Genomic DNA, 22,500 nt, shown 5'->3' with positions numbered 1-22,500 from the left:
AATAGCTGCATCATTGCAACTGAGTGGAATGTAATAAAGCTTACTGAAAACTGAAGATGAATATTTCATGGACGGATGAAATGATGAGAGTGCATGAAAGCTGACTAACTAGAGATTATAGAGTACATATCTGGAAAATGAATGGAGGGATGGATGGACGGATGGATGGATGGATGACAGCCAGCAATTAAGAACAGAAGCAGTGCTGACTAGACAGCATTGAATATCTGGAGAAACTAAAGCATGGACAAAAGCTGGGTGGAAGGATGGATGGACTGATAGGTGGATGATGGGTGGATGAATAGAAACATTGCTAGTACTTAAGCATAGTCTGACTGAGGACAGATGAATATCTGATGGATGGATAAATGGATGAATAAGAGGTTGCATGTTGGATGATTGATGAATGAACGAGTGACGGATAGATAGATTACATAAAAGCTAGTAATAAAGTATCAGTGCTGACTGATTAGAGAGTAATATCTGGATATTGGAGGGATGAATAAATGGATGGATGGATGGATGGATAATGGTTAGCAATTAAGCAGCGTAACAATGCTGACTAGACAGAGATGAATATCTGCACAAACTAATGTATGGAAAGATAGATGGATGGATGGATGGATGGATGGATGGATTAATGTGTGAAAGTTTGGAGGAAGGATGGATGGATTGATGGGTGGATAATGGGAGGATGTACAGCAGCATGGCCCGTAATTAAACATAGTCTGACTGAAGAAAGATGAGTATCTGATGGATGGATGAAATAATGGGTGGATGAATGGATGGATGTGTGACAGCCTGGATGGAACTGATAGATGGATGAATGGATAGATGAAAGGTCGGTTGATGGATGGATGGACGGATGGATTGATTGATCGATCGGTGATAGATAGGGATGAATATCTTCACAAATACATGGAGGATGGATGGATTATACCACATATAGCAGGTTGGGATCGTATAGCAAGGGTGACTGGACAGAGATGAATGTCTGCATAAACTAATGGGTGGACGGACGGACGGACGGACGGACGGATGGATGGATGGACGGACAGATGGATGGATGGGCGGACGGACGGACGGATGGATGGACGGATGAACGGATGGATGGACTTTTGGGTGGATGGCTGGATGGATGGATGGATGGACGGACAGATGGACGGATGGATGGATGGATGAACGGACAGACGGACATATAGGCAGATGGATGAATGGATGGATGGACGGATGGATGAACAGACGGACGGACGTATGGGCGGATGGATGGATGGATGGATGGACGGACAGATGGATGGATGGATGAACGGACGGATGGATGGATGGATGGACGGACAGATGGACGGATGGACGGGCAGATGGACGGATGGATGGATGGATGAAAGGATGGACGGACTTTTGGGCGGATGGATGGATGGATGGATGGACGGACAGATGGACGGATGGACGGGCGGATGGACGGATGGATGGATGGATGAACGGACGGACGGATGTATGGGCGGATGGATGGATGGATGGATGGACGGATGAACGGACGGACGGACGTATGGGCAGGTGGATGGACAGATGGATGGATGGATGGATGGATAGACGGGCAGGTGAAGGATTTTTGTGTTGAATGATGGACAGATGGCTAACAATAAAGCCTATTACAGTAAAACTGACTGGACCGATATGATGGATGGATAGATATATGGGTGTGTTAATAGAGATGATGGATGGACACATTACTAGCAATAAAAAGTTCAGAAGATACTGGTGCGAATTAATAAATGGATTGGAGCAGACGAAAGAAAGGATGGATAGACATCCATGGAGGGATAATACGGATAAATATCCAGCCTCACGTGCCGTTCTGCATTTAGCACTCACAACACAAAGTGCTTAGAAAGCTTGGAAGGATGGATGATAGATGATGGATGGAAGGATGGATGATAGATGATGGATGGAAGGATGGATGATATACAGCAACAGTCACGAGTGAGGAGGAAGATGGATAGATTAACAAATCACGTCGAGCACGTCGTGAATACGATGAAAATCGGCTGGATCTATGAAGCGACCGTCCTAAATGCACCTTCAGAACATATTGTATTCCGACTCGGGTTTTATCGGTGCCACGGTCTGGGCGAGTTATCTGTAATATATTCCGGACACGCAGTGTCGTGAAAAGTTTGGGAACGAAAGGAAATGCTGAGATACAAGAAGCAGAGAGTCTGGACGTGCTTTCTTTGGGGCGAGGAATTTATCATCCGGTTGGATTTTGCTAGATGTCCTCTAGACTCTGGAATATTTAGAAAGGGGGGAATTTATCAGTCACCACAGAAAGCCTCAGAAAGAGATGATACCGCCAGAGAGAGAGAGAGAGAGAGAGAGAGAGAGAGAGAATGAGACGAAGGAAAGAAGTGACTATCTTTCATTATCAGTGTCAAAACGACCCACCTGTCAGTCTGCGTAATAGACTGCTGAGCCAGAGATTAGAATCCTTTCGGATGAAGTTATTTTTGGATGAGGCTATTTTCCAGCTCAAGGCAAGAAACCTGCTGCTTGATGGAGTTTCTTTTCTTTCCTTTTTTTTTTTTTCTTTTTTCTTTTTTAGCCTGAGAGCTGTCTAGCGGCGACGTTTACAAAAGACTTTAGCATCGCGAAGCGTTCGTATAGATTAGACATCGGCGTTAGCGCCGGCTAGATTGGACGCTAAAATCTGATATCTAGGAATATCTTGAGATTAGAGCTGGAGCAATCCGTTCGTGAAAGAAAAGCTTGAACACGTTTTTGGATCCATTTACACTCGTGTCTCTGTCCTTTTGTGTCGTTTTATGATCGGACAGGGCGTGTGCTTCATCTGTCTACTTTTAGTTTCTTCTCCAAGGACATTTTTGGGGGGGAATCATCCATCTCATTCGGGGTTAGTTTTATTACACCCGTAACGACGACTCTGTAATCACCTGATTACCGTGCTTGTCACTGATTGGCTGCACGAATCTACAGTCTGGGTGAGAAAGAAGTCAGGCCCAGCCTCTCTTCTCACTTCTGCATACCATCATTCCCTGCTCATGTTGTGTGTGTGTATATATATATATATATATATATACATATACTGTATAATTGACTTTCCCTGGACTTTTCCCATTAAACGAGTCTCTGTTTGAAGGACTATTTTCTTAGAGGTCAGTGATTTGAACTGAATTAACTTCCATTTTCAGCTGATTGAGTGGATCAACTCAGTAGAAAAGGCATAAAGGCATAGCATTAGCATTAATTCCAGTCCATTAGTGTCTCTTCTGACAGAACAACACAGTCCTTCTTCCATAACTTGCGTTCCTATTGTGTGTGTGTGTGTGTGTGTGTGTGTGTGTGTGCGTGTGCGTGTATGAAGAGTCACTGAATATGAAGTGACTCCTATGATCGAGTTTCCTCTCCATTCCCCTTGAAGGTCATTCTCTTTATTTGTCCCCCGTGGACAAACAGTGCAACGACTCTGCTGAAAATGATAAGAAAATATAGTTTTAATGGGCCTCTGGATAGGACACGGCTATCTGTCATCGCCCGTGTGTGTGTGTGTGTGTGTGTGTGTGTGTGTGTGTGTGTGTGGCCTCATTTGACTGGAGCCTATGCAGGTTATTATTAGAGCTGTAATAGATTAAATACAAGCAAGGCACCGGAGAATGAGGAGAGAGAGAGGAGAGAGAGCGAGAGCGAGAGAGAGAGAGAGAGATGGAGAGAGAGAGAGAGATGGAGAGAGGACCTGTTGAACAAAGTTGAACAGTGTATAATGAAGAACACGACCTCTTCAACAATGTATTGTGGATTTCAGCTTTAAAGTTTAATGTATACAGATATAATGATCTCCACTAGGTGCCTTTAAAATAATAATAATAATAATAATAATAATAATAATAATAATAATAATAATAATAATAAATCCAACTATCCATATACTAGGCACATTATTATTATTATTATTTTTGTCTATTGGACCTAAAAGTTTTCAATAGATCACATTATTTCCATGCCAACCTGTTTTATTTATTTATTTATTTATTTATTTGTTATTGAGGTTTGGATTACAACAATTCAAAAAATAATTAGAATAATAAAAATTCTTGATGGACGGGTGGACGGACAGATTCTTACAGACGCTTAAGTGGACAGTAATTAACGACAGGATGATGTGATGAAGCGGAGTCACCGTTACAACCCTGAACTTAACCTAACCCTAACCCTGAAGTACTTATCCATTTATAGTTACATTTAACCTCCGCAAATCCAGTTAGTTCCTGTTAGTCCCTGTAACGTTATTAGACTCGTTCCCTCACCGGCCTCCCTCACATTTCCTCCCTCTAGAAGCTAAAAAAAAGAATTACGACAAAATCATCCCTATAGAAATGATAACGTGTCCGAATCTTCCGTTTAGGAAAACTAACCGACACCTTCTGACTCTGACCAATGAGAATCGAGAATCCTACAGCTCTGTGGTACTACGATACCGTTTAATCACCATTAGAGCAACAGCCAAAACAAAAACACACACAATGCCAATTAAATAAAGATAAATATGAAACGTCTCTTCCACCAGAGACCCAATTCTTGTGTTTATTAAGACTTATTAAGGGACTGACTCCGAGCTCTCAGGTCCTAATGCTGCTCTAAATGATGCTTTATTAAAAAAAACAGGTGCACTTAGACTCTACGCTCGGAGATTAAAGCAGTAAAGCCGTTAGATAAAAGACACGGAGGCAGTAAGATGCGGTTTGTTGTGCTGCTCCTGCCTCATTAGCGTAATCAAGAGCTCTGCCTTTTCCAATTACATCTTAGACGGGTTCCGGCGAAATAAAAAGTCACGTTTTAAGTCCACTCGGCCTCTCGAAACTATTCCCACCATGCAATTAGCACGATTATTAGCGAGGTTGTGTCACAGGAATTGACGTAAGCCGTGAAGTTGCTCGAGGTGTAACCGAAAATGATTCATTGTAGGATCATTAAAAATGATTAACTAGCAGGGTAGTAACTGAAGCTACACCAGTGCTATACAGGAAGTAGGTAGAGGCTTAGTTAATGACCACTTTTCAATAAATTAATAATCACAAAACAAAAAAACGGTCGTGGATCATCCAGGTAACGACACACTGTATTTAGAATCAAGGGTGTGTAAACTTTTGAACGGGGTCATTTTTTTTTTTTTTTATAAATTCAGCTATTATCTTGTCTTGTGGACTTTATGTAAACATCTGCTATGTGAAACAGTTCATTCAGGACAGGACATGGTGGGATTTTTATGATCCGTCTTATTTTGTCAACAGTATTAAGACTGAGCAGGTTCTGCAAGGGGTGCGCAAACTTCTGAGCACAACTCTTTATTATTAGGATCAACCCCCTGAGATGTAACGTCTCATTTTCAAGGGGCTCGTACAAATCTGCTGTATACATGAATGATCAATCCAGTTATTTACAAATAAATCATGCAAAAGTTGTGATTGCGTAAGTATTCGCCCCCCCCCCCCAACCCCCCCGCCCCCATTTCAGTGAACCCCCTGAATTAGTTCAGGTACCGTCTTGAATGGAATCGACCTGTGCGCAATTAACATGTCACATGATCTCAATATACAGTAAATACAGTATTTATGAGAACGTACCTAAACAAACTTTGAGCATTCCAAAGAGTGAGATTGACTCGGTTATTTAAAACAAAATAAATAACGGAAAAAGGCGGGCCTTAGTCAGAGACGTACTCAAGAGTGACTCTCAACACGATGCTAACACCGCCGTGCTTCACTTAAATATTAGAGGCCATTTTTTCTGTAGGTTCACGAGATTAAAAATCCCAATGAAATCTATTTCAGTTCCAGTTTGTAACGCTAAACCATGCGGGAACATCCAAGGGGACAAGGAACTGGCCCTGGACAGAATCTAGCTACAAAGACAACATAAAAAGCGAATGTCTGGCCACAAGAGCTAATAAGACCCAGCGTTCGGGACGCGCCAAGCCTTCAAACGTGAAGCGAGACGGCTCTCTGTGACTAATAGCGCTCGTGTTTCATGTCCATTTCATGCACGTGAACACGCTCTGTACGCGTTGCCATGTCTTCCCCCACGCTGGTCTGGATGGAGATCGAGGCTGAGCGTCCAGATGTAAATGCCAAAGCCTTTCTGACACGGAGAACAAAAAGAGCATTGTGGTCATGGGTAATGACTTCAGCAGCTGTTCGCAGAGCGCGCTACGGTCGGGTTATGATCACAGCCGGCGGTCTGCGTAACTCTAGATGCAGGGGCTCTAGTGCCGATGTGTGCTTAAGTATGTGTGTGTGTGTGTGTGTGTGTGTATTTATATTCATGAGCTAGTAATAGTCAGTATTTGGAATTTTTTTTTTTTTTCGCTTGGGGCTTTTCAAAATAAGCTTGTCATGAAGTTCTGGTTATTCTCTCAGCCGTATTAGCCTCTGACTGTGCAATGGAAGTCGAACGCTCCGACACCAGACACCTGGCTGACCTTCTCATCACCTAGCGCTACTTAACTCCTGCTTCCATACACGCCTCAGCGATCTTGATTAACTCGCAAGTCCATTAAAGCGCCTTCTCATAGCGTAGCCGGAGAGAAACGTAGCTCCGGGATACAACGGCCCGGAGCTGCTCAGGCTCTGACTGACAGCTTCCTCCATCAAGGTGTCGACAGGAAATGACCCGTTCCTGCACCGTTATGAGCATGATGAGTTTAGCAGCCATTCTGTTAGTGGTTTAAAGCCCCCCGGGCTTCATCCATAACGTCCTGTATAAACACGTCAAGTCCATATGAGGCCTCTCGAGGGTTGAACTGAAGACAGAGTGGACTCATGGAGTAGAATCCACGGCAAGATGCGACTTTTCACAGCGATGTTTTCTCCGACACCACGTTATTCTTCACCAACAGAGACGGATTGAAGGCGTTTTAATAAAACTTCGATAATGATTATGCACGCAAATCGTGTAAAGTCTCTGAGAGCGATCGGGCCTGAAAAACGGCTCGTGGCGTGACCGAGAGACGTCAGTCATCGTTAGCGCTATTGATCGAGATGAAGAACCGAGGGTCGAGGAGGGGGTTTCAGGGCTGAATAGAACGCGCACGAAACCTCCTTTGTGTTGTGCTGAAAGAGGAAAATAATCAACATTTGGATGTTTTGATAAAGCAGAGATAGTGTTAGTGCTCTGAAATTGCTGCTCGAGGGCCGGGGGTTCGAGTTTGTACGTTCTCCTCTGTGCATCGGGGGTTTCCTCCGAGTACTCCGGTTTCCTCCCCCGGTCCAAAGACATGCATGGTAGGCTGATTCGCATTCCCAAGTTGTCCACAGTGTGTGAATGTGTGAGCGTGTATGTGATTGTGTGTGCGAGGTCGGCACCCCGTCCAGGGTGTACCCCGTACCCCGCCTTGTGCCCCGAGTTCCCTGGGATAGTCTCCAGGCTCCCCTGGAGAAAGCGTCGTTCCCTCTCCAGCTTCTCTTGTTTCTTTTATTTTGTCTTTCTTGACGAATAAAAAAACCTTAAGTTCCAAAAGCGCTGACACTGGAGACTCCTTCCGTAAACGTTAAATTAACATCGCCTCAAAGAACACGTCACCGTATCGACGATCCCGCGCTTTTTATTTTTATTTCATGAGTTTATGTGGAGTATCGAGCCGTTACTATAGTAACGATAGCGTACCGTATCGGGACGAGGGCATTAACATAAACCCGGGACGTGTACCGTACCAGCGCTACAATCAGAGCTGGTCTGACCGACCGGAATCCAGAATCGAACAGCAGTGTGGACACTGTGACAGTGTTAATAGTTAAACTGGGATTCAGGGGTTGCAGGAGTGTAATTACAGTAATGATTTAATTAATGATTATTAATTGGCAGATTTCCTAATTGCATTTTTTTGCATTTATGAGATTTTTTTTCTTTCTGGCGGAGAAACACGAAAACGAACACGTCCTGCTTTATAAACATTGACTCAAAGACTTGATTATGCCGTGCAATGGTTTACATTCCCGGGAAATGATACCAGCGCGTCCCTGCACTCCCACTCGGTTTAACCCCCGAGTCGCCTAATTAATGCGTTGTAGCGTAATTAAATATGAAAAAGCTCTCCCAAGAATACAAGCGCAAATTTACTGCCTTATTAGCGCTATAGATCTTTCACCGATTTCGTCCTGCTTATTATGCCTGGGTTATTTATTTATTTGTTTACTTGTTTGTTTGTTTATTTAATTAAGAGTGCCATAGTGTTTGCTTTGTTCTTTCGGCATGCCAGACTGTTCGACGAGACGTTCCCACGTTTCCGCTCAGCCTCGTGGTACCGTTACAGCGACCTGGTGTGTCTCTCCTGAAGGGAATTCAGATATTAAAATATTATAATAGACAGCTGAAGGGCTGTACCTGGCATCGGTTCAAACGCTGTGTGTGTGTGTGTGTGTGTGTGTGTGGATGCCAGGCTTTGTGTTATCGAGTCGCCGATCACAGCAACACAATAACCATTGTATTTATAATAATGGGACAAAACTCGTATTTTCAAGCCGATCCTTTTCCCGCGATCCAGCTGTGTTGTTGTTCCTCGTGGTCGGTGTGTAACCTGCACCTGGAGCTATCACCACGGGGGTTTGATTTTCGCAAAACAACCACACTGAAAACCAATCACCTTAGCTCAGTACGTGAACGATTAAAAGTAATTCAATTGTTCAAACGTTGTGTCAACTCGTTGCGGTTCGTCATTTTTAAAGGCTCTCTGAGGGATACAGACCTACAGCAAACACCACGTCTAGAGCGTGTGGTTAAGATGCGTATATACACTGGTTCTTATTCCCTTTAAGAGTCTTCCAGCCGGTCACGGGTTCTCGTCCTGGTAACGGCAGTGTAACGATCAGACGTGAGCGCTAAAAACACCAGCTGTAGATTCGCTGTATTGTTTTGGGAATTGGGAAATAAGAAGCAAATAGGAACAGAGGGTTGCGTAATGAGAAATATACTGGATCTGTTTCTCAGCCGTGTGCGTCGATGAAACAAATTTAATACACAATAACCTGCTGGGGTTCCTTCCTCCTCTCTCTCTCCCTCCCTCTCAGAGTGATACACGAGACGAAAGCGTGCTAATAAAATCCACACACTTGTATTTATACGTTTTTTTTTTTCTTCCAGTGTCTTCGACCTCATGTGGAACATGCTGGCGTTTGAACGGCTTCCTGAAGAAGACGGATCTAATGCACTGATCTAATTACTGCAGGGACTTTTCTTGCTGCTTTTATTATATGGTTTACGTCGTCCTTGAGATCAAAACAGCGCAGAGGATTGCATTATACACTCATCTTTCATGTTTGTTCACTCATCTCCAGGAAACACTTCATCCTGGTCAGGGTCGTGGTGGATCTGGAGCGTACAGTATACCAGGAACGCCGGACGCAAGACTATTAGTCCATCATTATTCTCCACTAATGCCCCAAAAGTTTAAAAAACACGCACAGAAGGATCCTTGTAGGTTTAGTAATGCTCAAAACGACACAAACCGGCAGCTGCTTTCATACCTGCTCTGAAAGCGACAGCTCTTCGCTATACAATCTGACATTTAATCATCGTGATCAAATCTCGCGCAGTACCTAGTCCTACCTCGGAGTCTTATTTAGTGGTTATGCAGTTTGCATGAAGAGCGACACGTTACAAACGCAGACAAACACGCGAGCGTTCGTCTCGGAAAACGGTGTCTTTTCAGCCATTTATTCGTCTTTAGCGCCTGCTGTTTTTTTTCTGGAGTGAAAGACGCGGCGATTCGATCCAGTTCGGTTTTAGTTGTTTAGCGCTTTTAAGAACGCGCATTGTGCCAAAGCGGCTTCACAGAAACTATTACACACGTGAAATGCGGCCTGCTGCAGTCACTTACTCGTGACCGGCCTGGAGAAGACGTCATCATGCGGCGTCCAACGTTCTTCAGACGTTTCGACCCCGAACCACAACGTCCTCCAGTGATGGACGGTCACTGCTCATCGTCTCCCGGCTTCCAGCTCAAGTCCTCCCGCCTATTCCAAAGCCAGCAGGACTTCCTGTAATTCCTAAAGCTTTGAAGAATCTTCCACACATACCCCTGCACCCAACCTTAATTGGAACTAGCCAAGCCTTCCACACTTTATCCCTGCATTGCTGGACCGGGTCATGGTACTTGGTGGATTTCCTCTCTGAGGCCTGGATCATTATGATCCTTCTTCCATCCTCAGACCATATGACCACGTCTGGCCTTAGGGATGTTCGAACGATCTGGGGAAAACATAGTTTCCTTCCCATGATTGTGCTTCCTGCAGGAGGCTTTTCTTGCTCTTTTTGGAAGAGTGTGGCTTCTCTCCGACCCTGATGAACTGGATAGATGGCACTGGACTCATAGGACTGGCGCTTTTTCCGTCTCTCCTGCTCCAAGAGGACAAGTTGTGTTACTGTATTATCGTCTTTATTTTGCACTTTGATCAAAGAAATCAAGGTTAAAGCCGTTCTCAGTCGCCGCCTTGCATCATTTTTAGTTTTTTGGGCTAACCAGGTTTTTTGGGTCATGAATCTGTGCCAGTCCTCTGAGTTAAAAAAAAGCACTATGAGATAATTTTATGGGTTATTCTTCTAGGACTTTCATGACGATCAATACTTCTAGACAAGAGTAAACACAATATGTAGTACAGTGTATACTGTATACTGATGCACTGTGTATTATACAGCGTGTTCATCTTTCGGGTGGTCCTCAAACCAAAGCTTATCCAAGGATTATTCCTAGGCCTGAGCTGGGAGTACACCAGTTCCACACAGGGCACCATGCTCACCCGTTCACCAACATGGAGGAAACTGGACCGGAAAACCCGGACATGGCTTACAACCCAAACTCGGGATTGACCCAGGAATCCTGGAGCTGTGAGGCGACGACGCTGCGCCACCGTACCACCGGCGTACCGCACATCTCCTTCTCGTCCTCCAGAGATCCCTATCGTTTGAGGTCGTCTAATCGAGCTGTTTAGCCCAGTATCCAGGCGGCAGGCTGCAGTATGCTAATTCCACAATAAAGACATCAGATCGGCTCACCTTATTGATTCGCAGGCCTTCTCACCCACACGCTCGCTCCCCTTTCTCGTCTCTCATCTGTTGCGCTTTGAGTCGCGACACATCAAAGGCTTTCGTCAACAAAATGGAGGCGCAAAAGACCTACATGAAAGACAGGGTTTCGATGAACCTACTGATTATAATCGCTTGTAGGGTTTTTGTTTTTAACTGGGACGGCTGCCAGCCCCCTGTCGCTTCATTCAGAGCCAATGGGTTGGGATTCCCATTATGGATTTAAACAGTACTCTTGCTAACTTAATTAAGCATAAGATAAACGAGAGTGAAGTGTGTGTGTGTGTGTGTGTGTGTGTGGGTGTGAGCCTGCAGGGGAACTCGTGTTCAAAGGTACTCGAGGTCTGTGACGAAGACATGTCCGAGGAACACGGATTAAGAATATGATTAAGGGAGCCAGGGGTCTTTCTTTTCCATTATCATGGTATTCATGCGTGAATCTCATTGAAGACGTCTAATAGAAGCCACGGCTGTTCTGAATTTCCACTTCAGAGGCCCTTTTACTCTTCGTTTAAACATACGATTAACGCCGGTCGGTTAACGCGGTGCCGTTAAAGGAGAATAATCAACCAAGCAGACTTCCTGTGACCACCCTTTCCAATAAAACCGCAGGTTTATATGAATGAGCTCGTTCTAATACGTTACCGTTTCCATAGCGATTCACAGTGTACAGGATGCGTACACGTTCCTCAAACGTAACGTGTTGGGATGGAAGGAGTCTCCAGTGTCGGTACAGAGGTAAAGCTGTCGCTTTTCAGCATCTTCACGACAGGAGATTGCGAGGGGGGGAGGGGGGAGGGGGGGGGGTTGGGAAGAGAAGCTGGTGAGGAAACAACGGTTTACAGCTGCTATAACGTAAGCGAGAACAGGCACTTACGCGTTTCACGGCCGTTCCACAAGATGAAATTCACGCGATGCTTACTAATAAATAAAATAATCGTAAATGTTGGGAAACTGCTGTGGTGTAAGAGGAATAAAACACTTTGTAATAGATAAATAATCAACTCTGAGGTGCTAACAGCGACTCGTCTTTTCAGGAGACGCACCATCCTTTCATTGATTAGTTTCCTTCATCAGCACAACCCCAAGTGATTTATTCCTTACCGATTTCACGACGCAGCCAATTCGACTGGCTGCGGTTCTCCTCCCGGAAACATTCCGAAACTAAAGGAGCACGTTTCAGATACCATCGTGCCTCGGCTAGCCGACCGCATCGGACGTAAAGGGAAGTTGTAGACGTTTAATTTTTTGGCAAAACTGTCACTTTAATCATGAATGAACCCAATCAGATCCCTTCAAGCATTCAGCGCAGATGTTTATAGATCAAGCCGGGCTTATAGAGGCGCAGAAGGAAGATGGATTTTATTCTCTCTCTTTCATGGTGTAGAGAATGCTGAGCTTTAAGCTGCTGTAAGTGCTGGATAGATTCGACTTTATGGTCCTCTTTCTCTCTCTCTCTCTCTCACACACACACACACACACACTCTCTAACACACGACGCACAGAAGAGCTCGAAAAGTACCACAGGGGGTCATTGTTGTTTCATTGTGAGTACATTTCAGCAATATTAGATAAGTCATAATCTGCTGAGTACTATAAATAAAACTATACACTGTGTTTCTTTAATAATAATAATAATAATAATAATAATAATAATAATAATAATAATGCAACCATTGAAGGTGTGATGCACACTGTCATTTGTGTATTATGAAAATACATTACACTTTATACTGTAGCTTTTTTAAAAAAAAAAAATCTTCATGCGTTATGCTTTATGAATAGCTCATGACGCATTATAAGCTGTGTTCATAACACATCACATGCCTATGAGTAAACAATGCTTTACGCGAACTGGAGCTGAATTTGTTTGTTACTGGCAACGCGCTGTCTTATAAACACTCTCGTAACGCATTCTGTTCGCGATTTATTCAGCCTTTGCTATAACATGACACAAGCGTCCACGAGTGCATTATAACATGGTATGAATGCGTTCACTGGTCATGATACATACGGCCTTCGTGGACATTTACTGCAATCCAATGCGTTGTAACCATCGCTATGACATACTATAATCTCTTTTCATAAACAATGAATACAATGTGTATAATGTCATATGAACGCATTATAACATAGTATGAATGCATTCATGAGGCCTATGAGCGCATTAACAACCATGATAAATAAGTTGTAATGCATTTATAACAGAGTGTATAATACCCTATGAATGCAGTATGACATGGTATGAATGTATTTGTAGGTCATTATACATTATAAACATTGCTATGAACTGCAATGCCTTTTCGTGATTGAAAAAAAAAAGGTACATAATGCCGTATGAACGCATTATAGCATGGACAGGTGTGTGTGAATGTACAGTGTTTATGCGTCATTATACATAAGACCTTCATATAAATTCACAAATGCATTATAAACGTCACTATACGCTGTAATGTCTGTTCATAAGGAATTCTACCAATGCGTATAATGCCATACGAATGCATTATAACATGGTATGAGTGTGCTCATAGGTCCGTTACGCACACGACCTTCATTAAAGTATTTTAAACATCGCTTTAAACTGTAATTCCTTTTCGTAATTAAACCAAAGTACGTAATGGCACTTGAACGCATTCTAACATGACGTGAAGGATGATTCATAGGTCATAAACATGGCTATAAATTCTACAGTGTCTTTCCATAAGCAGCTATGACAATGTCTATGATGCCATATGGATGCATTATAACATGATGCGAACGCCGTCATCGTTTCATCATACACATAGATTGCGTAGACATTTATAAACATATAACATGCTATAGAAATGCATTATGATGTATGTTTTCTTTGACGAGACCCGGTGGTAAACACGCGAGATGTCAGACGATGAGATGTCAGACATGCTCCTTATTGTAAATCGTGATAATGCGAAACAAGATGGCTTCCGGCGCTGCGCAGGGAGGACGCGACGAGGTGCAGAGTGATTTGTTATGAGCGCCTGACCGAGAGAAGCTTGAGTTATTGCAGCTTTTAGCAGAGCGGTCAACATACTTGATTATTTTTGTATGAGAGCAGGAACGTTGGCAGGGTTTCCTGATTGGATTGACCGTCTCCAGCCCAAACGCGGCTTTACAACCCGATTCCCGTCCAATTCATTATAACCTGCTATAACTATAAAAACTATAGGAATTATGAATAATAGCAAACTGATATCGCAAGCTGAGGTTATAAAATTGGATCGATGGAGAGGAAAGTCATCAATCTGACAATCCCAGACACTGCATTTATAGCGTGTCTAAAAACGAAGGCGAGTTTTCTAGTGAACGCTTTGCTCTCACTGGTGATCGTCATATGATTTTGGTCAATAATTGTTGCGATTTTTGGATCTATATCGTGTCTATACTTAAAGTACAGTAATACTAGTGTCATAATGCCATAATAATACGTACATATAAACGTCTGAAATCCAACTTTCATGTTTTGATTAGAATGGAGGTTCTGAGTTTTCAGTAGGCTAAATCTGTGGCATTACAAGCGACCGGTCGTCGTGTTGGAGATCCATGGCCTTAAAGGATCCCGTGAGGTGTAGGTGGTGTCACGCTGGCTCCATATACGCTATCCGCTCTCTCGGGCACCGTGTAGCACACACATTAATGACTGCAATGATGGATTGTACTGAAAGCATGGTGGTGTTTGTTGTGTTCTATGACAGTCCCATCACATCAGCACTGTCATAGTCATCAGCGTCCCAAACCGAACCACACACACTATTCATTATATAGGTCATGAGTCATTGCTAAGCTCCACATGGCATTATGGGAACATGTTTTGAATACTACCTATTCAGATTTGCCATTCTCAGTGTATGGGATTTCTGACGTCATTTTTCCCAGTAAACAATCTCTCTCTCTCTCTCTCTCTCTCTCTCTCTCTCTCTCTCTCTCTCTCTATATATATATATATATAATGCTTGGCAGAAGGTTATCATGTTCCAGTCAAGGATCAAGGATATTATCTCTTAATAGCTTTATATAACATGATATGAGATAATATGGTCGACTGGTTCATTTACATCCCTGGTTGTATGGCATGAATCACTTTACTGAATCGACTCTTTTGAACAAACTCGTTAATGGCTATTTACTGATGTCACGCGAACACTTTTTAGGCTAAATGTCTAAAAAAAAAAATGAAGAAATGCGTCAACAAACAAACAATCAGATCGGATTGTCACGTCCCCCCCCCACCCCCGCCGCCTTTTCAACTCATATATATAAATATATATGTATTAATGTTTATGTCATAACTAAGACCCTTTGAAATAGGCTTACAATTCGATTACAGATTCGAACGGTACACACGCGTCGAGTACACAAAAACCTTGCAGGAAATGTACGGTTTAATATATAAATAAAGCCAACTTTCGGCGAATCGATTCCCATTTCCTGGTGAATCGACTCACTTTAAAAGAGTCATTCAGAAAAGAAAAAAAAAAAAAAAAAAAGGACTGAAGCGGTTCCTTCGCGAGTCGCTCGAGCGGAGGAGGTGAGAGATGCGCGCGCCGCGTGCAGTCCACGAAACCGTCAACGGCAGCGGAGAAACGGCGGATTATAAGAGCTATTTTATTATTTAAATGAGAATAATAAAAAAGAAAATATAAGAACGCGTAAAAAAAAAATATATATATATATTAAAAAAAGAAAAAAACCCCACACGGCTCGGAATGGACGCACGTTCTGAACGGCAGCGATGTTTCTGGAATTTCAGCTCCTCATTAATTACCTTCATTTTCAAACTGACCCTCACGTGCGAATTAGAAATAACGGTTTTTATTTTTTATTTTTTTATTTGTAAACTGAAAGTTAATTAGAGCTCGAGCTCGCTCTCTCCGGTGCTGGGCAATCACACGCGTACAGAGTGATTAGTTCTATTTTATATTATAATTATTCAGGACTTATCCCGGGGGTAGTGTTTATTATTATTATTATTATTATTATTATTATTTATTTGATGAGACATTGTGTTGGAGGGATTTTTCCTGGACTGAAGGATGTGAAGTTGAGCGGAGAGTAGAGTTCAGCCCTGAGGATGATGTGACAGTCTTCATCTCTAAATCCTGATTTTTTCCCCCTTTTTTCTCTTTCTGTGGTGTTTTTTTTTTTTTTTTTGGCACCTGGATGGAGGTTTTGTCCACCATGCTGTGCTCCTGGGTTCTGCTGTCCGGCGTCATGCTTCTAGGAGGTGAGATGTTGATGCTTCTCAGTTTGATCTCATGCTGTTCATTTTTTGGCATGTGTGTGTGCGTGTGAGAGTGTGTGTGTGCGTGTGAGTGTGTGTGTGTGTGTGTGAGAGAGAGCTTTGTGTTGTTGTTGAAGGTTAATTTGTTCCTACAGAACTAACCAAAAGTGTGTAATTACAGACTGTACACATGCAGTAATGGCTTTTGTAATAATGCTAATAATACTCTAGACAGTATAATTACAGTAGTCTAATCTGTATTTTGATCGGATTCTATTTGTGTGTACGTGTTTAATAGCGAATGGGAATGAATCTGAAGAGAAAGCCTCAGTGCGCATATGGAGTTCCAGACATTCCTCTGTATCATATATCAGTCATTAAAGAACATTTCATCCAGTGTTTTTACAGTAATTACGGTAATAGGACACTACAGATAAATACAGACATGCTGTTCTAACCTCTCTCTCTCTCTCTCGCGCGCGCTGGCTGTCTGTCTGTCTGTCTCTCGCTCTCTCGCTTTCTGTCCGTTTCTTGTCTTTCTTTCTTACTGTTGTGGTCTCTCTCTATTTGTGCACTTTATAGGATGTAGGGTGTAGAGTATAGAAAGTATGGTGTTTGGAGTAGGGTGTAGGGAGTAGAAAGTAGGGTGTAGGGTGTAGGGAGTAGAGAATAGGGTGTAGGGAGTGGGGTGTAGGGAGTAGAGAGTAGGGTGTAGGGAGTAGGGTGTAGGGAGTAGGGAGTGGGGTGTAGGGAGTGGGGTGTAGGGAGTAGGACGTAGGGAGTAGGGTGTAGGAAGTAGAGAGTAGGGTGTAGAGAGTGGGGTGTAGGGAGTAGGGAGTAGGGAGTGAGGTGTAGGGAGTGGGGTGTAGAGAGTGGGGTGTAGGGAGTGGGGTGTAAGGTGTAGAGAGTGGGATGTAGGGTGTAGAGTGGGGTGTAGGGAGTAGAGAGTAGGGTGTAGAGAGTAGGGTGTAGAGAGTGAGGTGTAGGGAGTGGGGTGTAAGGTGTAGAGAGTGGGATGTGGGGTGTAGAGTGGGGTGTAGGGAGTAGAGAGTAGGGTGTAGAGAGTAGGGTGTAGAGAGTGAGGTGTAGGGAGTGGGGTGTAAGGTGTAGAGAGTGGGTAGTGGGGTGTAGAGTGGGGTGTTAGAAGTAGAGAGTAGGTTGTAGAGAGTAGAGTGTAGAGAGTGAGGTGTAGAGAATAGGGTGTAGAGAGTGAGGTGTAGAGAATAGGGTGTAGAGAGTGGGGAGTAGAGAGTAGGGTGTAGGGAGTGGGGTGTAGAGAGTGGGGTGTAGAGAGTAGGGTGTTGGGAGTGGGGTGTAGGGAGTGGGGTGTAGAGAGTAGGGTGTAGGGATTGAGGTGTAGAGAGTGGGGTGTAGAGAGTAGAGAGTAGGGTGTAGGGAGTGGGGTGTAGGGAGTGGGGTGTAGAGAGTAGGGTGTAGGGATTGAGGTGTAGAGAGTGGGGTGTAGGGAGTGGGGTGTAGGGTGTAGAGAGTGGGATGTAGGGTGTAGAGTGGGGTGTAGGGAGTAGAGAGTAGGGTGTAGAGAGTGAGGTGTAGAGAGTGGGGTGTAGAGAGTGAGGTGTAGAGAGTAGAGAGTAGGGTGTAGAGAGTGGGGTGTAGGGAGTGGGGTGTAGGGTGTAGAGAGTGGGATGTAGGGTGTAGAGTGGGGTGTAGAGACTAGGGTGTAGAGAGTGGGGTGTAGAGAGTAGGGTGTAGGGAGTAGAGAGTAGGGCAGTATGGAGTAGGGAGTAGAGAGTAGGGGAGTATGGAGTAGGGTGTAGGGAGTAGGGTGTATGGTGTAGGGAATAAAGAGTAGGGGAGTATGGAGTAGGGAGTAGGGAGTATGGAGTAGGGTGTAGGGTGTATGGAGTAGAGAGTAAGGGTGTATGGAGTAGGGTGTATGGTGTAGGGTGTAGGGTGTATGGTGTAGGGTGTAGGGTGTATGGTGTAGGGTGTATGGAGTATGGTGTAGGGTGTATGGTGTAGGGTGTATGGAGTATGGAGTATGGTGTAGGGTGTAGGGTGTATGGTGTAGGGTGTAGGGTGTAGGGAGTATGGTGTAGGGTGTATGGTGTAGGGTGTATGGAGTATGGAGTATGGTGTAGGGTGTAGGGTGTATGGTGTAGGGTGTAGGGTGTAGGGAGTATGGTGTAGGGAGTAGGGTGTAGGGTGTATGGTGTAGAGAGTAGGGTGTAGGGTGTAGGGAGTATGGTGTAGGGTGTATGGTGTAGGGTGTATGGAGTATGGTGTAGGGTGTAGGGTGTATGGTGTAGGGTGTATGGAGTATGGTGTAGGGTGTATGGAGTATGGTGTAGGGTGTATGGAGTATGGTGTAGGGTGTATGGTGTAGGGTGTAGGGTGTAGGGAGTAGGATGTAGGGTGTATGGTGTATGGTGTAGGGAGTATGGAGTATTGTGTAGGGTGTAGGGTGTAGGGTGTATGGAGTATGGTGTATGGTGTAGGGTGTATGGAGTATGGTGTATGGTGTAGGGAGTATGGTGTAGGGTGTAGGGAGTATGGTGTAGGGTGTATGGAGTATGGAGTATTGTGTAGGGTGTAGGGTGTATGGAGTATGGTGTAGGGTGTAGGGAGTATGGTGTAGGGTGTATGGTGTAGGGTGTAGGGAGTATGGAGTATTGTGTAGGGTGTAGGGTGTATGGAGTATGGTGTATGGTGTAGGGTGTATGGAGTATGGTGTATGGTGTAGGGAGTATGGTGTAGGGTGTAGGGAGTATGGTGTAGGGTGTATGGAGTATGGAGTATTGTGTAGGGTGTAGGGTGTATGGAGTATGGTGTAGGGTGTAGGGAGTATGGTGTAGGGTGTATGGTGTAGGGTGTAGGGTGTAGGGAGTAGGATGTAGGGTGTATGGTGTATGGTGTAGGGAGTATGGAGTATTGTGTATGGTGTAGGGTGTAGGGAGTATGGTGTAGGGTGTAGGGTGTATGGTGTATGGTGTAGGGAGTATGGTGTAGGGTGTAGGGAGTATGGTGTAGGGTGTATGGTGTATGGAGTATGGTGTATGGTGTATGGAGTATGGAGTATTGTGTAGGGTGTAGGGTGTATGGAGTATGGTGTAGGGTGTAGGGAGTAGGGTGTAGAGCTTTTTTTCTCTCTTTGCTCTTTGTCTCTCCTTAATGTCTTCTGTTTTTCTCATTAATTTTTCACATTATTTTTTGTTCTCTCTCTCTCTCTCTCTCTCTCTCTCTCTCCCTCCCCCTCCCTCCCATCATACTCTCATTCTCTTTCTCTCTTTTCCTCTGTGTGTGTCTATGTTCTCCATCTCTCCTGCTGTCTGTCCTAAATTTCTCTCTCCATCTCCACCTCTTAGTCTCTGTTCCTCCCTCTCTGTCTGTCATTCTTCAGAGCCCTCTCAACATCTCAACATCTCTCCCTCCTCCTTCAGTGTCTTCCCCGGTTTCATCTCCCCCTCTCTCTCTCTCTCTCTCTCTCTCTCTCTCTCACATGCTGTGTATGTCTCATTTTCCTTTCTCTTTCATCTCTCTCCCACTCACTCCATCTCTAGCATCTTAATCTCTCTCTCCCTCATTACTTCTTGACATCTCTTCCTCTTTCGGTCTCCTCCCCATCTTTCCAGTCCTCTTCCTCTCTCCCTGTCTCTCTATTTTCAACCTGTGTCTCGTTTTCTCTCTTCCATTGCTCACCCTCCTCTCTCTCTCTCTCTCTCTCTCTCCCAGTCCCTATCTCTTTATTTCTATCTCTCTTTATTCCTTTAACATCCCTACCTCTTTCAGTCTCTTCCACGTCTGTCCTCTGCTCTCTCTCTCCCTCTCTCTCTCTCTGTGTGTCTCTTTCTCCTTTCTACTTCATCACTCTCTCTCTCAATCTCCCATGTCTTAATCATCTTAGTCTCCATTCCTCTCTCTCTCTCTCTCTCTCTCTCTCCTCTCTCTCTCTCTCTCTCTCTCTCTCTCATGTACACATAATCTCTTATTTGTGTCTCATTTTCATCTCTCACCGTCTCCTGCATCTCTTTCTCTGTTTTCCTCTTTTGTGCTGTCTCTGCTCTCTCTCTCTCTCTCTCAATGTGTGTGTGTGTGTTTACTACTTTAGCACTTCATGTTCTTCAGGACCTTGTAGTGAACAGGAAGTGGGGTTTAGGTGATAAAGAGGAAAGATGTTCCAGAGGTAGGCTGTAAGCCAGATGTGATACGGACAGGTACTGGATTACTGAACATGTTGAGCGACTGAACCTGTGTGTGTGTGTGTGAGAGAGAGAGAGGGCGAGAGAGAGAGAGAGAGAGAGAGAGAGAGAGAGAGAGAGAGTGACACTCTTCCCTGTGTGTAGAACAGCAGATATCTGCTGTGAATTCTAATACTCAGCTGCATATTCTCTCACACACACACACACACGGCTTGCGTTCCAAATCTCTACGCTCTTCAGCAAATGCTGAGCAATGCTATCTGGGAAATAAACGCTTATCTCAAACACAAGGGAATTAAAGAACGGGGCAGAAAAGGGGGTGATGCAGTAGTTTACTCTATTTAGATTTTATTAGTTTATAGAGTTTATTGGAATCAGAAACTCTTTATTCAGCAACAATACACACACGACACAGGAAGCTGACTCGGCAAACCGCTCATACATCACGTACACGCTACGATCCCATGCAGCATAGCGATCCGTTAATCATCCGACTCGGATCCGCACCGGAGAGATGCGGACCGTTCCTTTCATACCGGGCCTGTCGCGATTATTACGTCCTCCACGTATCGTACGATATACGCACGCGACCGCGACGGTTCCTGCTCAAAGCGCTCAAAGTGTTCACGTACGTGCGTGTTTGTTCACATAAGAGCGAACGCCACAAACGTTTTAGCTATTCACGACGCTTCGGTCCTCTGGTCGGCTCCAGGGCTGTCAGGTTAATTCCATTCAGTTTGATTCGTAGAGCGCGTTTAACAACGGACGCCGTCTCAAAGCAGCTTTATTACAGAAATATATAAACACAGGATGGAGATTTTAAGCGTGTGAATTGATCCGTGTTGAGCGAGACGGTGGTGACGGTGGTGAGGGAAAAACTCCCTGAGATGATACGAGGAAGAAACCTCGAGAGGAACCGGACGCAGAAAGGAACCCGTCCTCATCTGGGGAACGACGGATAGTGCGAAAGTAAAAGAAAGTTCATTATGAGTTTAATATGAAGTCTGTTTGTTGAACTAGAGGAGACCTGTGTGTGGTGATCGCAGTCCCAAGGCCATCGCTGCAGCCGTAGTCCAGCGACCACAGCGAGAACGTCCATGTGGAATCGAGGTCCAAAACCATTTCCATGGTACTTCAAGCGGCACCGTCCTCAGCGATCTCCAGGGTCGTCCTCAATGTTAGAATGAAATTCCACCTTCACAGTGTTGTGTTCGAGTAATGAACTCATTGATCTCCATTAAAGATCTCCTTTCAAATGATAAACCATAAATAATTTCAGCACCACCGAATCGTCCTCAGTTTCTTTATTTCTTCCTTTCTTTCTTTTCTTATTCACGCAAGTATCGTCAACCATTTTACCCACTCTCTGCTCCACGCTTTGGAAAACTCCGTCCTCGGCACCGCGAAAGAACCCATCTGGAATTATTCAGCAATCGAGAACGTGATAAACAAACCCAGACCGTCTTACGCAATCCAGCTCACACGAAACTGTTGGAGTCGCCTCGTCGACGGCCCCGTGCGCTCTGGCGCCTCGCAGCCTTTTTCACGCCGAGCCTTGCGGGCTGCTTTTCTGGAACACGTTCCCACTGAGCACTTCCTGGATGTTTTTCTTTTCTCTGGCTCCGGTCCGAACGGAGCGCCGTGTTCGGGTTTCTGAAGAAACGCCCGCGTTTTCCAAGTACACGAGTTTACATCGAAACGTCTGTAAGAGTGTGAACGTACACGCATCCGAGAGAGAGAGATAGAGAGAGATAGATTGTGTAACGTGAGCGTGATCAATTCACATAGCATTAATATGAGCCAATTACATTATGAGGTCTTGTGGGGATGTCGGTACTGACGGCTGTTAGAACTATAACTGACTCAAACATGTTCGTTTAAGTGATGCTACAGCGCTTAAAGACCTTCAGATGCCTGCGGAAATGAAATCTGTTCTCAGATTGGATAAATCCAATCTGGTATCCAATAACAGGAGTAGTAGTCGATGAGGGATTCACGAGGGGGAGGGAAGAC

The 22,500-nt window shown here is 44.4% G+C and overlaps 1 protein-coding gene across 1 annotated transcript in view; it reads left to right on the top strand.

The window, feature by feature from the left end:
• The first annotated feature begins 15,789 nt into the window (after positions 1–15,789).
• The window catches only part of LOC128607296 (transmembrane protein 132C-like), a 58,341-nt gene continuing 51,630 nt past the window's right edge, over positions 15,790–22,500 (top strand). Inside the window, exon 1 of the mRNA XM_053623998.1 lies at positions 15,790–16,330. Coding sequence (XP_053479973.1) covers positions 16,267–16,330 — 64 coding nt within the window. The 5' untranslated portion in view covers positions 15,790–16,266. The remainder of the gene's footprint in view (positions 16,331–22,500) is intronic.

This window comes from Ictalurus furcatus, chromosome 5, assembly GCF_023375685.1.
Source record: "Ictalurus furcatus strain D&B chromosome 5, Billie_1.0, whole genome shotgun sequence".
Classification (NCBI taxonomy): Eukaryota; Metazoa; Chordata; class Actinopteri; order Siluriformes; family Ictaluridae; genus Ictalurus; species Ictalurus furcatus.
Note: the sequence above shows the minus strand (reverse complement) of the source record. Positions and strands in the feature narration are given on the sequence as shown.